This window comes from Drosophila arizonae, chromosome X, assembly GCF_054131065.1.
Source record: "Drosophila arizonae isolate 15081-1271.41 chromosome X, UAZ_ARI_1.0, whole genome shotgun sequence".
Classification (NCBI taxonomy): domain Eukaryota; kingdom Metazoa; phylum Arthropoda; class Insecta; order Diptera; family Drosophilidae; genus Drosophila; species Drosophila arizonae.
This window is the reverse complement of record NC_142927.1, coordinates 4,236,451-4,256,578: the sequence shown is the minus strand read 5'-3', so window position 1 is coordinate 4,256,578 and position 20,128 is coordinate 4,236,451. Positions and strand designations below refer to the sequence as shown.

The 20,128-nt window shown below is 40.3% G+C and overlaps 2 protein-coding genes across 3 annotated transcripts; one reads left to right on the top strand and one right to left on the bottom strand.

Moving 5' to 3' along the window:
• On the bottom strand, positions 1–15,817 carry hep (hemipterous). Its single transcript, XM_089474469.1, has 10 exons — positions 14,767–15,817; positions 11,811–12,286; positions 10,035–10,214; positions 9,712–9,932; positions 9,429–9,596; positions 5,482–6,020; positions 4,990–5,415; positions 3,216–3,935; positions 1,432–2,074; positions 1–1,369 (listed from the first exon to the last, which is right to left on the bottom strand). The coding sequence occupies exons 1-10, from the start codon at positions 15,179–15,181 to the stop codon at positions 1,231–1,233; spliced, it is 3,927 nt and encodes a 1,308-aa protein (XP_089330595.1). The 5' UTR covers positions 15,182–15,817; the 3' UTR covers positions 1–1,230.
• Positions 15,818–16,128: 311 nt separating this feature from the next.
• lic (dual specificity mitogen-activated protein kinase kinase lic) lies at positions 16,129–19,871 on the top strand. 2 transcript variants are annotated; one of them, XR_016271086.1, is made up of 6 exons: positions 16,129–16,746; positions 17,476–17,866; positions 17,934–18,066; positions 18,506–18,708; positions 18,796–19,166; positions 19,536–19,871. XR_016271086.1 is itself a non-coding variant. In XM_018015976.2 (5 exons), the coding sequence occupies exons 1-5, from the start codon at positions 16,685–16,687 to the stop codon at positions 19,012–19,014; spliced, it is 1,008 nt and encodes a 335-aa protein (XP_017871465.1). In that variant the 5' UTR covers positions 16,129–16,684; the 3' UTR covers positions 19,015–19,871. The 2 variants fall into 2 exon arrangements, 1 of the variants encoding a protein (XP_017871465.1); XM_018015976.2 differs by having other exon boundaries at positions 18,796–19,871.
• Positions 19,872–20,128: the final 257 nt, after the last annotated feature.

Here is a 20,128-nt window from a genome sequence, read left to right as displayed (position 1 = left end):
TTGTTTTGATTTTTGTTTTGTTTTTGGGCTAAAATTAAATAATTTACTCGTTAATTTTGTTATGAACGCACAGGAACAAAACATTGAGGTCGCTAAGCTGCATACACACACACACTCATACAATTGGTAAAAATTTGATATATTATTGCTGCTCTACATACACAAATATAGATATATATATATATATATTATGTATGCATGCATTACATATGGTAAGTAAGCTAAGGAACTTGATTTGAAAGAATTCTATTTTGATAACAAAACAAATAATACGTAATATAAATTAACTGAATATAAACATACATACAATATATATCTACATACATATATATATATATGTACATTTATGTGTACTTATTTAGTTTTGAATATAGTTCATATATAACTGTTAATTTCTTATTACAATCTCTATATAGTTTTGGTCCAAAAATCATAGATAAAAACTTTGCTCAAGAAATATTTAACTATTGCACTATTATTGTTGTCTCAGCACTTGTATACAAATGTATACATATGTATATATGTACATATATATAAGTGTGTCTGGTATATAATAAGCTGCTTTTTGAAAGAATCAAATTTATATAAATATATAGCGATATACAGATATACATACATATATATGCTAGTTGGCTATATGACTCTATTGCAGTTATAGTTTTTTTTTTTTATTTTGTCTTGACTAACAAACTTTCTATATACATATACATATATGTACATACGCACACACAAACACACGCTCACATACACACACACATACATTAAAAAAAAAAAAAAAAAAAAAAAAAAAAACACTTTTGTGTTGCAATCGAAAAGAAAACATTTTTTGTTGTTGTTGTGAACTAGTTTGAATTAATCAAATAGAAGACGCTAGCCGTATGTAGTATCTACGGCCTAATATATATATGTATATATGTATACATATACGTTATATATACGACTTTTGAACACTTTCGTTTGCTGTTGTTGTTGTTGGTTGTTGGTTGCTGCTCGCATTTAGAGCAAGCGCCTAGGCACAGCTGTTGCTGTTGTTATTGCTTATTGTTTTGTTGTAGGTTTGGTTGTTGTTGGTTGTTGTTGGTTCTTGGTAGCTGCTTAAAAGTCCAGCGAGCGTCTAGACGTTGCCGCTGCTCTAGCATCCGTTGCTGCTGTTGCTGCTGCTGCCGCCTCCTCGTCAGCCACATCGTCGAAGCCATACCAACATCACATGACCATTATTTGCAGCGCTACTCATTGATCTATGGTGCGATAGATGCGTCGCTGCGGCTCGGGCGTATAATGGATGCGCGTGCGAAAATGCTGCGGCGAGCCGGGCACACTCTCCGATCCGCGACGCGGCGGCGGCAAAGGCGGCGATGCCGAAACATATCTGAAACGGCGGATAAGCAAACCAATTAGAAGATTCCCAGAGCCAGAGGCTGCCATACTCACCGTCGCTGCAGCAGCGGTGAGCCCGCTGGCTGGCCGCTTAGCTCGAGCAGATTTTTGCGCAGCAGCAGCGGCGACTGGCCGCGATTGTAGCGCGGCGGCGGATCCGGACTGCGATGCCGCCTATCCAGTCCCGCCAGCAAGTGCGGGCTGGGCGGTGTGCTGCTGCTGCCGCTGCTGTGGTTGCCGGCAACAATGCCGCTGCTGGCATAGCGCCGCAAGAAGCCACTCGTCGCCGTCGCAGCGCCGCCTCCACCCAAGCCATGCGCCACCGCAGCACTGCCCGTCAGTGGCTCCGTGGTGGGCGAGGTGCTCTGGCTGGTGTTGTGGCTGTGGGTCTGGCTGTGGCTGCTGCTGCTGCTGCTCGCCGCCGACAGCGTGCGATAATAATACGTTTTGGCTGTCGCATTGTGGTTGTGGTTGTGGCTGCTGCTGCTGCTGCTGCTGGTGGTGGTGGTGTTGGTGGTGCCATTGTTGCTTAGGCTGCGATAGGCTGGCGGTGCTGGTGGCTGCGACTGTGGCGCCAGCGCCGACTGCTGTTCATTGCCATTGGCCAGCGTCTGGGCCGTCGCTGTGGAATTCAATTGGGTTTTAACATAGGTCGCAAATTGTCGCTTCATGGCGCCGGCGAGTGTATTGAACCAGCCTTTTTGATTGATGGATTCATGATTGATGTGCAGTGCGTGTGTGGAGCAAGCGTGCATGGGCATGTGTGCATGTGTGTGTGTGTGTGTAAATAAAGAGAAAGAGCATAAACAAAAAGCGCACAAGCGAGCCAAAGAATTAGTTGAGAGCCAAACACAAAAACGTAGGTAAAAGTGCTCTGGTCGGCTATGCACGACCAGTAGATACCCTGCAACCGGAAACTGTCATAACTTCGTTTAGATATACAAATACACACACACACAGACGCACACACACATATACATGCACTAAATCAGGTAACTTTTGATTTTTAGGGTGACCATATATAAGAAAATTTATAGAAATGAAGCATAATCTGGTCTAAGACCTATGATATGCTTGCTGATTATGTCTAAATGTGTAGGTGTGACTTAGCACATTCTACATTTATAGCTTTAGGTATGTTATATCACATCATTCATACACATCAGTTTAGCTGAGAGTGCTTAAGCTCAGTCGATTCTATATGCCGATTAGGTCTTCAATTCATGATGAAAGGGTAAATTTTTCAACGTATAAATGTTATCGATAACTGTAACTACCATATTGTTAGCTAGTAACACTCTGGTTTGGTCACCCTATATGAGATTCTGAAAATCCATTTCGTAGTTTACAAGTTCGCATAGCAGGCAAACATTACTGGATTAGTAAAGCGGATCGATTCGATTGTTATCGAAGTGCAGTGAGTTATCGGAATGACAATTTTATATTTGAACTAGCTATACACTAAATTTATATACACTCATACAAACACACAAACATAAGTAGATCAACTAAGCTAATCGATCCGATTGTTATCGATAGAACTAGATATACACCATATTCAAGTCTCAAATTCCTGTAGTTAACGACTCCGATCGGACGAACAGACGAGCATGCCACAATCGAGGCAGTTTATCGTCCTTACAAGGACATATACATACATATATACAAACATACATATATACACTTAAGCATATTACCCACAAGTTTCATTTGCAATGATTTCATGATATATACAAATAACAAAGCAAACGCAAACTCAAACAAATTCAAGCGCAAACATCATAATGCATAGCAAAAGTGCGTGACATAGCAGGCAGCTTTCTGTCTGCTACACTCACCGGCATCCGCTTGCGTGCTGTAGAGATGCGGCTGCTGCTGCTGCTGCTGCTGCTGATGCTCTCTGGCTTCCAGATTGCTGCTCGTCTGCTGGCCCAGCAGCTGGCGACGTGCATACAATTTGCTCAGCTTGCTGCCAGCTACCTGCGCCGTGCCATAGTCCGGCTGCAGCTGCTCGGGCGATCTGCTGGGGGGCAGGCTGCTGCTGTCGCCAGTTGCTGCTGCTGTTGGAGCCGCTGGTGCTGTAGTGGGCGTCAGCGGCAATGGCTGATATTGCAACTGGGCCGCAGTGCCCACACCAAAGTGTCCGGCGGCTGTGGCACAGGGAGAGGCGGGCGCTGCGCTGGCTATTTGGGAGCACGTCGACTGCGTCGAGGACTGACTAGAGGTGGAGTGCGACGACGGTGGCGCCACATAGTTGCTGTGAAACGGATTCGTGCTGGTCGTAGCTGTTGCAGCCGGCGCAGCACGCAGCATCGTTGGCGTCAGCGGCGGCGCCGGCGCCGGCGGCGACTGCAGAAAGTGATAAAGCTGCGGCGACTGATGGGACTGTGGAAGCTGTTGGGATTGAGGTTGCATCTGATAATGCTGTGGGAGCTGTTGGAATTGCTGCTGCTGTTGCTGTTGCTGTTGCTGTTGCTGTTGTTGTTGCTGTTGCTGTTGCCGCTCGGCTGCCTCTTTTTCACGCAGCTGATTCTGTTGATGGTAGAAGCGCTGCAACACTGCATAGACAGAGATGGAGAGAGCATGAGTATGAGAGAGTGAGAATATATATATATATATAAAACGATTTTAAATTGCAATAGAATAACTAAAAGGGAACTGAGAAAATAAGAAAAGCTATACGAGGCAGTTTGAGTTAAAGATTAATACTAGACACACCGAAAGATCAACGTAACAAATAAATCTAGTAATAGGTCTAAGGTCTGAAATCTAGTCTAAGCACGTGGATTTCTGATTTGATTTGTTTTCGCCCAGCTACAGACACGCCTATAGAGCTATATCAGAGTTAAGTTACACACATATATACATATACAGTAGAATCCGGTTATAGCGACTTTACTTATAGCGTCCATGCTGGTCCCAAGACAAACTTATGTGGGCAAACCTGGAGAGTTACAGCGTCTTTCAGATTTAACAAGGGTCCCTGGAGCGCCGATATAACCGAATGCTATATATATACATAGGGTAGAGTCCGTATAATGGGAAAATTGGAATATAATTAAGCTGTCTATATATGCAGGTCTTTCAAGAACCTCTCTGTATCATCAGCTATCTATCTACAGCGGCTTCGTCTTCTCCTTTTGACTTCTGCTATGGAGCGGTATATACTACTAATATATGATTAGACTTATACAAATTACATTAAGAGAATATCATCATAAAAAAATTAATTAATTAGATAATTATGAACACGAAACTAAGGTAGAACTACTTTCAAGCCAAGCAACCTGAGTTTACTGTGACACATGGACAATCTGCTTAAGCTGATCTACAAATGATTTATATATAGTAGAATGCCGATAACTCGAAATGACAAGGGATCCGGTTTTTTTTATCGAGAATAATTGAGAACGAATATCCTTCGAGGGGATAGACATTTTTATGATTTATCGAAAAGTTTCGATTTAACGGGGTACGAGTTATCGAGACTCGACTCTATATATGTTTATGTATCTATCTTTAAAATGTTTTACAGCACATCAAAAATCTGTAGTGCAGCTTAAGCAGCCTTGTATAACTTATTGTATAACTTATATACTAAATGTCCCTCACCTATGGGACTCTGATTGCCCGGCTGCAATCGCTGCTGCTGTTGCTGTTGCTGCTGTTGTTGTTGCTGATTGCTGAGCTGCAATGTTGTTGGCAACGTTGTTGTGCCTGTTGCTGTTGCTGTCGCTGTCGCTGGCTCCATTATCAGATGCTTGCGCTGCAGCGTGGGCGAACTGAGCGCCAGGTTAACATTATCAATTCTACTATCACAGGTGTCGTAGGGCAGCCGCCATTTGGGCGTGGCCAACAGTTCCGTGGGCGTTTTCACTTTCCTATTGTGATGCGGCAGTGTTGTTGGTGTTGTTGTTGCTGTTGCTGTTGCTGTTGCTGCTGTTGGTGTGGCTGCCGTTGGTGTTGTCGCTGTAACAATGGGCTGATGTTTCTTCTGGCTGAACGGCGATGAGGTTAAATTGCGTAAAATCGATTGACCTGCAACAGACAAAAGGCATTAGCTGGTGCACGTGACTGCAATTGCCAAATGCCATATGCACATACCTATGCTGCTGAAAACAGACTCCTTCTTGGGACTCTCGTCGTGGTACTTGTAGTGAGAGCCATTGCTCAGCTTGCGCTGCATAAAAGGCGACTTGCGATAGAGCTTGCCAATGTCATTGTGCCCGCCAGCAGCCGGAACAGGGACAGCAGCGCTTGACGGCGGCGACAGCGGACTGGCGCCGCTGCTGCTGCTGCCGCTGCCACCGCTGCTAAAGTAGTTCAATGTGTTTGCCGCCGACGTTGCTGCCGTTGCTGTCGTTGCCGTTGCCGTTGCTGTTTGTTGAGGTAGTTGTGTGGCTGATTGTATGAAATACTGCGTAACCGGCAACTGTTGCTGTTGCTGGTGCTGCTGGTGCTGCTGATGGTAGCTTGGAATCTGTGTGGGTTTTATTGTCTTCAGCGTTTGTGTTTGCGTTGGACTACGCGCTGCTGCTGCTGCTGCTGTGGCCGTTGCAGTTCTTCCATACAATGTGGCAGCTTCCTTGGCGCGTGTTGCTGCTGCTGTTGTTGTTGTTGTTCCTGTTCCTGTTGCTGTTGCTCTGCAAGTAATTCGAATGTGTTATTGATTGTTGCCCACAAATTATCAAACGACAACACACACACACACAAAATGTACGCCAGCATGGCAGCGAAAGAGTGAAAAAGACACAAAGAGAGCAAGAGACAGAGAGAGAGTGACAGAAAGAGAGAGGGAGAGATAGAGTTTGTGTGTAATGCGAGTGAGTGAAAGCAGGAGGCATGTGTGTGTGGATGTGTGAGTGTGTGTGTGTATGCTAGATGGGATATATAAGACATATATATATATATATATGTATATATGTAAGCTAAGCGAGATCAATGAGAGAGTGAAGCGTATGAATGAAAATGGGAGCAACGCACTAATCAGAGAAAGCAAGAGATGAAACAAGAGAGAGAGAGGGAGATCTAGATTTGACGCTAACTAAAATAACTGCAATTATTGACACAGATAATCTTTAATACTTTCGATTAAAATCGATATCGATCGATCGTTTGATTGGCATCTATAACTAACTCTAGCTGGATAATACTTCTTAGTAGACTTATCGCTATATAGTAAGATCTAATGATTATACATTGTACATCGAGACATAATTAGGATATAAAAATCGATAACTATCGTTAGTCATAGTTACTCGTGATATATTCACTGAAATCTGCTACACTTTTAGCATTATTCGACAATTATACCTTTGAGTAAACTTGTGGATATTATTCGCCTGCTATCGTTATCGCAATCGATAGGTTTCCATTGTTCTCCTTTTTTTAAGGCTGGTTATCAATAATTTTCTGTATCCTCATAAACTCCTACTAAAGCTGTCTCTATCTCCCTCCCATTCTTCACAATCCATCGTAATTGCCAAAAAGTGTTCTATTGCAATGGATCAACAAATTTTGAGACGCTAGATGGCGCTGAAAAACACCCCAAGAATACAAACAAAAATGGCCTAAAGAAAGAAATGAATACGAATGGAATGAAACAAGCGAAAGGCTGAAACATGATAAATACATAAATACACCGTACATAGATTAAACTAGAAATGTGTATATACTTTACAAATATATTGATATATATACAAAAGCGATATGTGCAGTATGTGATGGCATTGGAACGAAACGAAACGGAATGAAACAGAACGAAACGAAGGCGCTGCAGACATTTATGAAGCGTAACAAAGGATGAAAATGTATAAAAATAAAACCAAACGAAATTTTCAGAAAAAAAAAGAAATTAAAAACAAATAAAAGCTTTACCTCGATTGATGTTTGAAGTCGATATTTATTTATTGAATTTATTTTATTTTTGTTTTTAATTATTAATAAATTGAATTTAAATATTAAGCGGCAGGCAACATGCAGCGGAATAACAATAGAAATACATCAATTGATTAGTAACAAAATGAAAATTAAATTTAGCAATCAAAATAATCGAGTAACAAAACAAACAATTAAGAAAACAATTGGAAAAATAATGAAATCATGCATAACACAAAATAATAATAACAATTATAATTATAATGATAATAATAACAATAATAATAATAAAACTCGGTCGTACTTACTGAATATTACTTTCATATATTTTTTGTTTTTTTGGGAGGAATTTTTTGTTTTTGTTTTGTTTAATGGTTTTCGATTTATTTTTGGATTATATATCGTGGTAAGGGTATATAAATTAATGTTATATTTATATATACATATATACTCTCAAAGAGATATATACATATATAGCTATATAATGTTGATTTCTTGCATTCTCGGTTATAATTAATTAGGTTTTTGTTGTTTTTGTTGTTGTTGTTGCTGTAGTTTAGTTTATGTTTTGTTTTTTTTTTTTCTTTCATGTTTTGGTTTTAATCGGTTTTACAGTTTGTCTGACATTATATTTGCATTTATTATATATAATAAGTATATATATTTATATATATATACCTATATATATATTTATATTTATATGTCTCTATATATATATTAGGAATTAAGTAACCTACAAAAAATTGTAATAAAAAAGATGAAAATAGAAAATCAAAAAAGAAACACAAATTAAATAGTCAATAAAACGCAAAATATTCGAATTTTATTCGTTTCTCTATTGTTTCTTGTTTCTACGAAATACCTATTGAGGTGGATAGGGGACTGGGTGTGGGTATACTAGAGGAGATTGGGTACGTCGGTGCTAAATATTTGTATTGTATTTACATGGCATATGCACTGCACTATATAAACTGACAGTCCATGGGATTAGACTCGATTTTGTTGATGGGTGGAACGAAACGAAATGAAATATACTTGAATGTCATCACTGGGCATGGCTACATTTAGCTTGAAAGAGAAATGGAATGGAATAGAACATATACATCTCTTATGGATGATTTTTTTCAGGAACGAAACGGAATGAAACTGAACTGAATGCTTAGCTGACAAATGGCTAAATTTGCTTGAATGCGTAACTGAATGAAATAGATACGATGTTTGTTCCATCTAGCTCAGGAACAAAACGGAATGAAACAAACTAAATCGTAACACGATTCGGATTTGAAACGATATGAAACTGAACGGGACTGAATTGAACGGACTCAGATGCAGCTCTCATCATGGTTAAGCTTTCGTTTCTTATCCCAGAAACGAAACGGAATGAAACAGATCTGAAAGATTTCCAGTATGCCCGCAGCAAGTGCAACCTTTTAGCATAAATGTAAATGTTAAAAAAAAAAGAAAACTAATTTTTTTTTTTAATAAAATAAGTAGCTAAAAAGCTAATAAAAGGCAATAGAAATGTGCTCAAATTGTAATAAAATAGAAGTAATAAAATAAAATTATAAAAAATAGTTAAGAGTGTGTGATTAATAATAGGAGCGAAAGAGAGGCATGCCAACTGTTTTTGCTATGTGTAGGAAAGAGTTAAGAGAGAAGCTTAGTTGTTTTTAAGAATTTTTTTAGTTTACAAACTTCAGCAAACACCCTAGAATTAGGTACGATTTTTAGTTGTAGTTCATTATTTTTTTATATTTTTTTTTTTTAATTTTATTAATTTTTTTTTTTTTTTTTTTTTTTTTTTGCCTACCTGTTAGGAAATTGTTTTTGATGTCAGAGTTAGGCTAAAGAGAAATCAAAATAGAAATCGCAACGCAACGGAATGAAACAAAAGCGGAAACGGAAACGGAAACAAACAATTGAAACGAAGCGTTGTTGTGTTCATGACGTCCACGCACACACACACACACACACACACACGAGCGTACACACACGTACGCACTCTCACACACACACACACACGGACACACAGGCACACAGACAGCAGGCAATGGCTAAGGGCAAATTGTTCTCATATTTTGTTTGCTGGCTCGGGGACTTGGGTCGGGAATATTTGGCTTATATGTGTATATAGAGAAAGTTGGCTCTCGTCTAGCGGAACATGTTGAACTCACCTCGTCAGAGTGGCATCACCATTGGCGCGCATACGCTTCCCGGCAGCAGAGTCCATCACATTTTGAAACCAGCCAGGCACATCGATCTTGGCCTGCTCATACATCTTGATAAACGGCTGGGCCAGCAGCTCCGGATATTTGGGTCGATCCTGATGGTTCTTAGTGAGGCTGTAACCAAATGCAAACGCATAAAGAGAGAGACAGAGAGAGAGAGAGAGAGAGAGTGAGTGTGTGAGTTGATATACATATTCATTTATATACATCTATATCAATATCACTTTACCACTTGATGACAAAGTCACGAAACTGTTGACTAAAATTGTATCCCTCGCCGCTGGGCAAACATGGCGGCTCCGAGTCGAGCACCTTGGTCAGCACCTCAAAGTCCGTATTACAGCCCTCGTATGGTGAACGTGCAGTTGCCAGCTCCACAAGCGATATGCCCAATGACCAGACATCTGCTCGTATATCGTACTTTGGTTTCTTCGGATCGATGCGTTCCGGCTGCACATTGAAAATTGTTTTGGTAATTCAATATCGATACGCATATATATATATATATATATATATATATATATATATATATTTCGTATTATCCCGACTTACCGCCATATAGGCTGCACAGCCAGCGGAACGTGTGTTCGCTTTAGAGTCCACTAAACGTCCGCTAATCCCAAAATCGCATAGCTTTATATTGCCGCGCTCATCAATCAAAATGTTCGATGGCTTCACGTCGCGATGGATGACGCCGTGTTTGTCCTTCAGATAGGACAAAGCATTGACGGTCTGCAAATCAGAAGAAGATGGTAAACTTTTAATAACTACTACAAGCCTTCAGTGTTGTATAACAGTAAAAAAAACACTACATTTCAGTACTGCATATTACTAAAATAAATTGGTCTTAACAATTAAAACTAAAAATTATTCATCTCTGTAGCTTATCAATCTTTAAAAATCAGTGTTGTAAAGGACCAATACTATCAACATGCTTAAAACAAAATTCCAGCTCACTTTTGCTACTTATCATTTAAGCTATCCAGTTTTCAGTCATATACAAATTAGAAATTAGTGTTGTAAAGAATAAAATTTGATAAAACCTGTCGTTTATCAATACTATTCAGGCCTGCAGCCATATGTTTCCGTATTTTTATATGCATATTATTTTCACACTGAAGAAGTGGAGGGTAAATTATTTTAACACTTTTCAACACTATTGTTCTATTTTACTGCTTTTTAACTGTGTTTACCTTACATCCAAGTAACTATTACTCTAAAAACATATTAGTGTTGAGCACCAATTTTGTTATTCAACACAATTATTTACCTATTCTAACTTTAAACAAGTAAGAAAGCTCCAGTCGAGACTGCTCGACTAGGAGATACCCTGAACCCTCCAAGCTGATATTCTAATCATTCTGCACTTCTTTTATGCACACATACATACACATGCATCCACACGCACGCATAAGCCTGCGCTCTGCTAACTGCGCAGTAAGCAGCGACTGCGCTTGGGCTGCGCTGCAGTGTGGGCAATATTATGAGAATTTATTTGTTAAATAATTTCTTTTGTAGACATACGATCTTAATGAAACTTTTAGAGTGTAATCATATGGTAAATATGTGTGTACATTCCAAAGCCCAAGTCTCTAGTATTTGAAATACGCTTTTTACAAAAGTGATGGCGAGGGGGTGAATTTAAGGGTGGGGGGTAAATTTTAACAAAAACCGAAATTGTATAAATTGCATATAAGCATACATTAAAAATTTGGAGACTCTAGCAATAAGGGTGTAGAAGATATAATTTTATAATTGGTTTTCGATAAGGTTTTTTATCGATAAAAAAAGATCGGGATGAGTTATCGATTTTTAATGATAAACTTGATATGCGCGCTGTAATTACGGACATTTTAAAAAAAATTTGAAGTCTCTAGCTCTTATATCTTCTGAAATCGACGCGTTCATACATACGGACGGACGGACGGACGGACGGACGGACGGACGGACGGACAGACAGACGGACAGGGCCAAATCGACTCAGCTCGTCGCCCTGATCAAGAATATATATACTTTGTGGGGTCTGCCACGCCTCCTTCTGCCTGTTACATACTTTTAACAAAACCATTATACCCTGATTTCCCATTTTCAATGGGTTCAGGGTATAAAAACAACAGTGTTGTATAACATCACTACTCTACTACCTGTGGCTATCACTATCACTTACTATCTAGCTACTACTCTACGTACATTTCAGCTTAAATCACCAATTTTGTTACTCAACACCAAAATCGATCGATTCTAACCTAAACAAAAAACAGTGTTGTATAACATAAATGCTTTAACAAAACTTTACTACATATTTTTAGGCTAAAGAGCCGCACTTACAGCCACCGTGACTTTGCCTAGAATGGGCTCCGGCACCGGCTTCTTGGTCAATTTGAGCAATTTATCGAAGCACATGGACATCAGTTCCATGCAGATCCAGACATCCGGATCGCGCACAAAACAGCCCAGGCACTTGACGATATATTTGCAGTCGTGCGACTTGAGCACAACATCCAAGTCCATCAGAATGCGCTTGTTCTCCTCGGCGTTGCCGGTGCGTCGCATCTGTTTGACGGCAATGATCGTGTTGCTGGAGACATGGAGCATTTTGACCACGTTGCCGCTGGTTCCATTGCCCAGATCGCCCAGATGCTGCAGATCGTGTATATCTGTCGGATATTGATGGCCATTGATATTCAGTTTGCCCGTCTGGCCCATTATCATTTTCAGCTTCTTATCCGTTTCCGTTTCGGAAGGATGCAGCTGTGTGGGCAGCGGCAGCACCATGCGACGTCGCGTCGATCCTCCAGATTCAGCTAGAGTGGTAGAGAAAGAAAGAGATAGCTTGAGTGAGAAAAGCATAAGTAAAAATTCATAAAAATTGCAATATAACAGTTTGAATTGCCATCATCATCAACATTTTTCCCGCTAGATCTAGCTATAGTTTTTAGAAACCACTAGAGAGACGGAATTCTAGCTTTTAACAAACAATTCAGCTTGTCTTCGCTAGTTTTATATATCCTCTGTTAAAATGCAAGCTAAAGTTTGTGTTGCCTACCACAAAAATTTTCCAGCTAGATTTGACTTTTGTTTCTAGAAGGTATGAAATTCTAGCTTGTAGCTTGTTTTTTGCTAGCTTTTATGTAGAATGCAATCTATATTTAGTTAAGTTTACGTTTACATTCAAATTGCAAATCTACCCATTTTATATCAACAGCCTTTTTTATCAATATCAATTTAGCTTTGTTTTGCTTCACACTAACTTAGCTTTATGCTGCACTCTAAAAACGACAACACTGACCAATAACCGTTAGTCAAAAACAAAGCGCATATATGTGCGTAAGTGTGTGTGTGCGTGTGTGTGCGCGTGTGTGTGTGTGTGTAAGCATGATATGCACACTGACACAAAGCTCAGTTACTTCGAGCACATTCGCCTGCTGTTCAAGGCCAGCGCTATCAGTTGCGTTGATTTCGAAACGTGGGAATTTGCTTGGCCAAACATTTTTATCTATATCTATAAATAGTTTTATAAACGGGGCGCCACAAATGTCAATAAAAGTGGCCGTAGCAAAACAATAATCAATTTAATTGAGAATCGCATTATAGCCATTCTGATTTTGATTATATGTAATCCTAGACAAGAAATCAGCTGGAAACCAAATCAATTCCAATCAATTCCAGTTCTAGTTTTATTTTTAGATCAATATGTTCATTATATTATGCAATTTTTATCATATATATTTACATATGTATGCATGCATATCCAAAACAAATTAATCTTGACCCACTGTGCTTTACATTAACTACAAATAGCAAGACTCATAGAGTGCGTTGTTATTGCTCAAATTAGGACTATAATTATTGTTGTTATTGTAAGCGATAATAGTTATCAGTTGCTTCAAATGAAATATTACTACTTATAAAAACAATGACGACAACAACAATAACAATAACAATAACAATAATACGCAACACGAAGACAAATTTCGCCGCAATCCTCACGCGAGTCACGCTGTCTCCGCTGTGTTCGCCCCAGTCGCAGTCGCAGCGGCAGCCGCAGTCGCAGCCGCCGTCACTGTCTCGCTGTGGCATACGCGCATGTGTGTGTGTGCGCGGGTGAAGAAACGCGAAACCAAAAGCGAATACAAAAACAAACAACAATGCCACTGAGAGTCGACGCTGGCGGCAGCCGTCGCGGCGAAGTGCGCGTATCAAGACATTTACTCCGGAAATGCCAAAAAAAAATGCCAACAAACATGCCAAATGAAATCGGCAACAGCAGCGACGACGACGACGGCGACACACACACACACACAACATGCACAAATAGAAACGCACTTAATGGGAGAGCATCTGTGTAGAGTGAGCGGGAAAGATAAAAACGAGCTGCAAAGTGCATTTGCCGTTAATTTGCAATGAGCCTCACGTGTGCAAGGCGTGCACAAGTCTAATTGGAATTGGGTCTTGTGCAGAGCAAGCATGAGAGTCGTGAATCCAATTGGGCTTGCTATTGTTCCGTTTCATTAAATAGTCTGGCGATCTGATCTAGTTGGGATTTTCTTAATGGCAATTTGATATCAAACTGAAGGCTGAGATATTTAATTAAAACAACTGTTTAATAAGCACATAACTATAGAGTACATTGAAACAGAATTCAAGTGCATCATACAATATTTACTAGCACTCTTTTTTTATCAGATAAATGCTTCTTTTTTTTTTTTTATTTATTTATTTATTTTTACTACCTAATTGGCATCTTAACAAGTTGAACATTATAAATGTTTCAAGTATTATTTATTCATATTTAAAAACATCATGTTTTTTATTTCAATTCGTCAACAACCTTTCCAAGCAGACAGTTTAAATGACTTTTCCAATCGGAAACAATGCGAATATGATACAAACACAAACACACGCACACATATATACATATACATATGTAGGCAAACACGAAGCAAGCAACGCCGGCAGCGACGCGGACAAGTGTATGTGTTGATGCTGCCGCTGCTGCGGCGCTGCTTCGCTGCATTTGGCGAAAACAAGTTTTCGTGTTGTTTTTGGTTTGTTTTGCTCGCAGCGTGCGCTTATCTATGCAATCGAAACGCAGAGATCGATAACGTGTGCCCTTTGTTGAGGGTATTACACACACACACACACACACAAACATGAGTAAATGAGTGTTTATCGTATCTATCGAAACGTCAATTTCTTATCAGCACACACACACATGCGTGTGCATATATGTATGCATGTGTGTAAGTGTTTACGTATTTTTGTATTTATGTATGAAACTTACGTATGGGCAAACTGGGCGTTGGGCGCATACTCCTGGTGGGCGGGGCAAAACCCCCGCCAGCAAAGATACCAGACGACAGAGACGCTGACGTCGACGTTGGCACCGGCAGCGCTGTCGCTGGTCTGGTTGGTGAGGCGGCGGCGACATTATTGGCAACAGAGGCAGAGGCAGCGCTAGCGGCGGCTGCTGCTGCTGTTTGAGCTTGTGATGCTGCCGCCGCTGCGGCGTTAATGGCCGCTGCGCTGTTTGGTGTCGCTGTTGCTGCTCCTGTGTTTGTTGTTGTTGTCGATATTGTTGTTGGCCGAACACGCTTTGATAAGACGATTTGTTCATGTGATTCGTTTTGCGCCTGCAGCGCCACCTCCAACGACTGCAGCCGACTGCCAATTGTCTCAAATTCGATTGTGCTGGACATTGTTGCAGTTGTTGTGTTCTTTCGCCTCCTCCTTCTGCTGCTTCTCTTTAGTTCGGTTGTTGTTGTTTTAAATTCGATTTTCCCAGCGTTTTGTATTTATGGCTGCTGCTGCTGCCGACACACACATATGCACAACCTTACACACATGCACACATGGACACACACACACAAGTGTGCGTGTGTGTGCCTTTTGCTATTGCACTTGTATGCGTGCGCGTGAACTTTCCACTTGCAGAGGCCGCAAAACAACAACAATAAAGATTTCACGAACAACAAACAAAAAACAAAAACAGACACGAAATACAACAGAGACGCACGAGCGAACGCACGCACTCACGCACGACAAAGCAGAGCGCAACAACAACAACAATAATATATCTCGCGATTCTTTTCCTTCTTTTTTTTATGCAGCAGCAGCGCTCTTTAGTTTTTGTAGGCGTACGCCTTAAGCTTTAGAGCGTTACACGCGGCGTATGTTTAGAATTGATGTTGGCTGGCGCGCGAACACTTGCACTTTTGCATTACACATTAACAATTAGCTTTATTTGCTGCTTAATTCGCAATGCACATCCTATTAAACAATGTGAAACAGTCCACCACCAACAAGAAGATAAATGAAGTGTGACCATACGTGCATAGTTCGCAAATACATTCATCTCTTTAGCAACCAGCTGGCAACGATGAATCGATATATCGATATATTAAAACTTTTTTGTGGTAAAGTAGCTACAAATATTTACACACATTCGCCTTGTACTTTGAGTTGCATGAAAGAAAGCCCTTTCAAAAACGTGATTTATTGTTTTACACAGAATGACAGGCAGTAATTGTTTGCTACAATCATAGAGATCCATTTTCCGTGCTTGCTTCAAGGACAAACATACAGTCTAGTGTGACCGAATAAAATACCAGAATATCATATGTGATTAAAAAACGAACAGGAAACGGCTGAGTTGGCAACACTGTGATTATCCCACTGTATTGTTTTCAACGAGGACGAGTTCTACGCGAGTGCTGGGTGAAAAAGAAAAGAAAACGAAAAACTAAATATCAAAGAAAAGTTAAGCGACGAAAACAGTCAGAGCCGCAGCGAGCGCGGCATTTGGTCTGCATTTTTTTCTCAACACGCACAAGTGTACCCGCAGCAGGCAAACATTTCAACAACACGATTTGACCAAATGTGGTAAAAATAGCAAAAGCCAGCAGCAGCAGCAGCAGCCGCCGCCGCTCCATCGACGTCGCCGTCGTCTTCGCTGTCGACGGCCCAATAAAAACCCACACAGCAGTAGCAGCCGCAGCAGCAGCAGCAACAGCAATAAAAGTATCAAAAAAGTGGAGCAAATAATTTCAGTTACCAGGCGAAACGTGCAGCGCAACACGCGTGAATAAATCCAAAAAGTGCAAGTGCAGGCCGCCAAAGACGCACATACACCCACCTACATATACATACACACGCTCACACATACATCCGCATACGTACATATATCTAAACGACAGAGCGCAATGTCACGACCACGTCCGCGCCTCCCACCCATTGGCATTCCGCGTGAGCCGGAACCGGCATTGTAAGTGCATTGGGGGTTATGACATTATGACACTTGTTCGTTTTGCTTTTGCCTATGCTTCTCCGTATCTCTGTATGTGTGTATGTGCAGAGTTTAGCTATTGTGTGCGAAGAGTGCGCAAGACAATCTATGTTTTTTTTTTTGGCATTTTGTTTTCATGTGTGCGAGAATGTGCATGTAGACTGAACTGGCTCTATGAACAAAATAACACACAGCTGTACAGGCTTGATCGAATTTTGTATACCCTGGAAATCCAGGAAATCCCGCCTAATCAAAATATTTGAACTATTTCTTATTGATAATAACTCGATTCATATTAAAATAAGTTGTTTATGTTAAATTCACGGTCCTTGTTTCCCTCTAAAAAACACAGAAATCATTTCCAGCCAATATCAATCAGTCAAAACAAAACGAATAAGCCTCAAATGTCTTACTAGCCTTATTACTATAAGTACTCTGTTAACATCATGTAAATTACATACTGTTAACATTTACCCGCTCAAATAATTACTTTATTAACATAACATTGACCACACATCGTTCTTCTGCTAACATACTGTTAACATTTCGCCACACAAATAATAGTGATATCAACATACTCTTAACTTTTAACATATTATCAACATTTGGCCATACAAGTAATTCTTCTGCTTAAATACCGTAATACCGACATAGCATTAACATTTAGCCATCCTGCTAACATACTGTTACATTACATGTCGTTAACAGTGTGCCACCACGTAATCTGGACTCCCGGGCGACCATACAAATCGACGATCAAACATTCGACATCGATGCGGATAGTTTGGAGAAGATTTGTGATTTAGGACGCGGCGCCTATGGTATCGTGGAGAAGATGCGACACAGGCAGACGGGCACTGTGCTGGCCGTCAAGCGCATCCCAATGACAGTGAACTTCCGGGAACAGCAACGGCTGATCATGGATCTGGATATATCGATGCGATCCAGCGATTGCCCCTATACGGTCCACTTCTATGGGGCCATGTACCGGGAGGGCGATGTCTGGATCTGCATGGAGGTGATGAACACCAGTTTGGACAAATTCTACCCGAAGGTCTTCAAAAATCAGCTAACCATGGAGGAGACGGTGCTCGGCAAAGTAAGCCACTCTCTATCTGCCTACTATCTGCATCTCTTTCACTCTCTATATGTGCACACTCTCTCAGATCGCGATGAGCGTGGTTAGCGCCTTGCATTATCTGCATGCCCAGCTGAAGGTCATCCATCGCGATGTAAAGCCATCAAATATATTGATCAATCGCAGCGGCCAGGTGAAAATATGTGATTTTGGCATCTCAGGTAAGCGCTGTGTTCTTCTTCCATTTCATTCTACACGATTCATAATTATAAAGCATCGGAGCTTGAGAGCTATTAAAAATAGTCTATCGATGGATGGGAAATAGAATTATGAATATAGGAATTCAGAGGCTTCGGATGGATAGGAAATAGAATTTTGAATATATGAATTCAGCTGTGGAGCATTGGAAACTGCCTACAGTTTTCTATCAAATTGAAGAGACAAATGGAGCTGGAACTGTGAGAAGTAAACTTATTTGTGGATCAAGATTTATAGATCAAGAACTTACTTATCATAAGGGAATTGTCGTATGTCTAGCTAAAGAAATCTATTGAAAGAAAACCTTCTGATATTGAACAATTTTCTTGATCCAATTTGGCAGAGCAATCGGTTAGCAATAGCAGTTTATATAAGATAATACAATGCTACTATCCTTCGCAGGCTATCTGGTCGATTCGGTGGCAAAGACTATAGACGCTGGCTGTAAGCCATATATGGCACCGGAACGTATTGATCCGCAAGGTAATCCAGCCCAATACGATATACGTTCCGATGTCTGGTCGCTGGGCATCAGCATGATCGAAATGGCCACCGGGCAATATCCCTATAACAAATGGCGAACGCCCTTTGAACAGTTGCGCCAGGTGAGTGACAGATGGAGCAGCTGCTCCAGATGTGGCCAATGCAAATACTAATGTTCTTCCTCCCCTTCTCCACCGCTCGCTGCCTAGGTTGTTGAGGATGATCCGCCACGACTGACGGCCGGCACATTCTCCGCAGAGTTCGAGGACTTTATAGCGACGTGCTTGAAAAAGGAATATACGGCGAGACCCAATTACGAGCAGCTGCTGCGGCACAGCTTTATTGTGGAGCATTTACAGCGCAACACGGATATATCCGAGTTTGTGGCAAGAATATTAGATCTGCCCGATGAGCAGGCGTCGCAGTAGAGCGGCAAGCGCAGCTGGAGCAGGAGCAGGAGCTGGAGTAGGAGTAGGAGTACGCGTACGAGTAGAAGTAGGAGTAGGAGTAGAGCGTGCGGAGTTAATCAAGGATCAACATGTCTTCTCTACTCAATGTGAAACTATTCAAAAAACAAAATGTAAATTGCCGCCGTCTTCTACATGCATTTTGTATGTGTGTGTCTGTGTGTGTGTGTGTGTGCGTGTGTGCGTGCGTGCGTGCGTGTCTTGCCTTTCCCCTTTTCTCGTACACATGATTATGTATTTCCATTGCGCTCCCTCTCTCTATCAGTCTGTCTGTGTATGTGTGTGTGTATGCATGATTTATTTTCCTTCTCTCTCACTCACTGTATGTCTATCCTTTTCTGTATGTATAGACGTGCAAATCAAATTGTTAGCTTAAGTATAAATCAAACTAAATCAATTCTAGGGCACACACACACATATATACATATATATATATTTACCTATTACATAAACTGCAAAAATTGTAATTTTCACATTTGCAGCGCTCAAAAGATCGAAACGTGAAAATTGAAACAAACAATACAATATATATATATCTATATATATATATATATATATATATATATATATATATATATATATATATATATATATATATATATATAAACACGAGAAAATAAAACCAAACTGTGCCTCAGCCTTGGCAGCCCAGCAGTCCAGTTGCTGTCAAACTGTAACATGTAAAACTAAATTAAAAACTATTAAATGCTGTGCAACATGCAACATGCAACATGAAGGAATTACAAAGAAATGGAAAAAACAACGCCAAGCAAAATGTGTAAATTGTTTAACAAATATACGTGAAATAGCTAAATTAATGTTGAAAGCAAACAACAATTTGTGTAATTATTGTTGATTTGTATATCAAAAAATATATATACACGTATATATATATATATATATATATATATAATATTATTTTTTGTTTCTAATAATAATAATTAATTTATACGCAAATACCTTAATATAAACTCACTGTAAAATGAAGCAAAAACTGAAATGCTTTATTGAAACATACATACTTATGTCTGCCGAAATACTTACACACATATACACACGCACACACACACATACA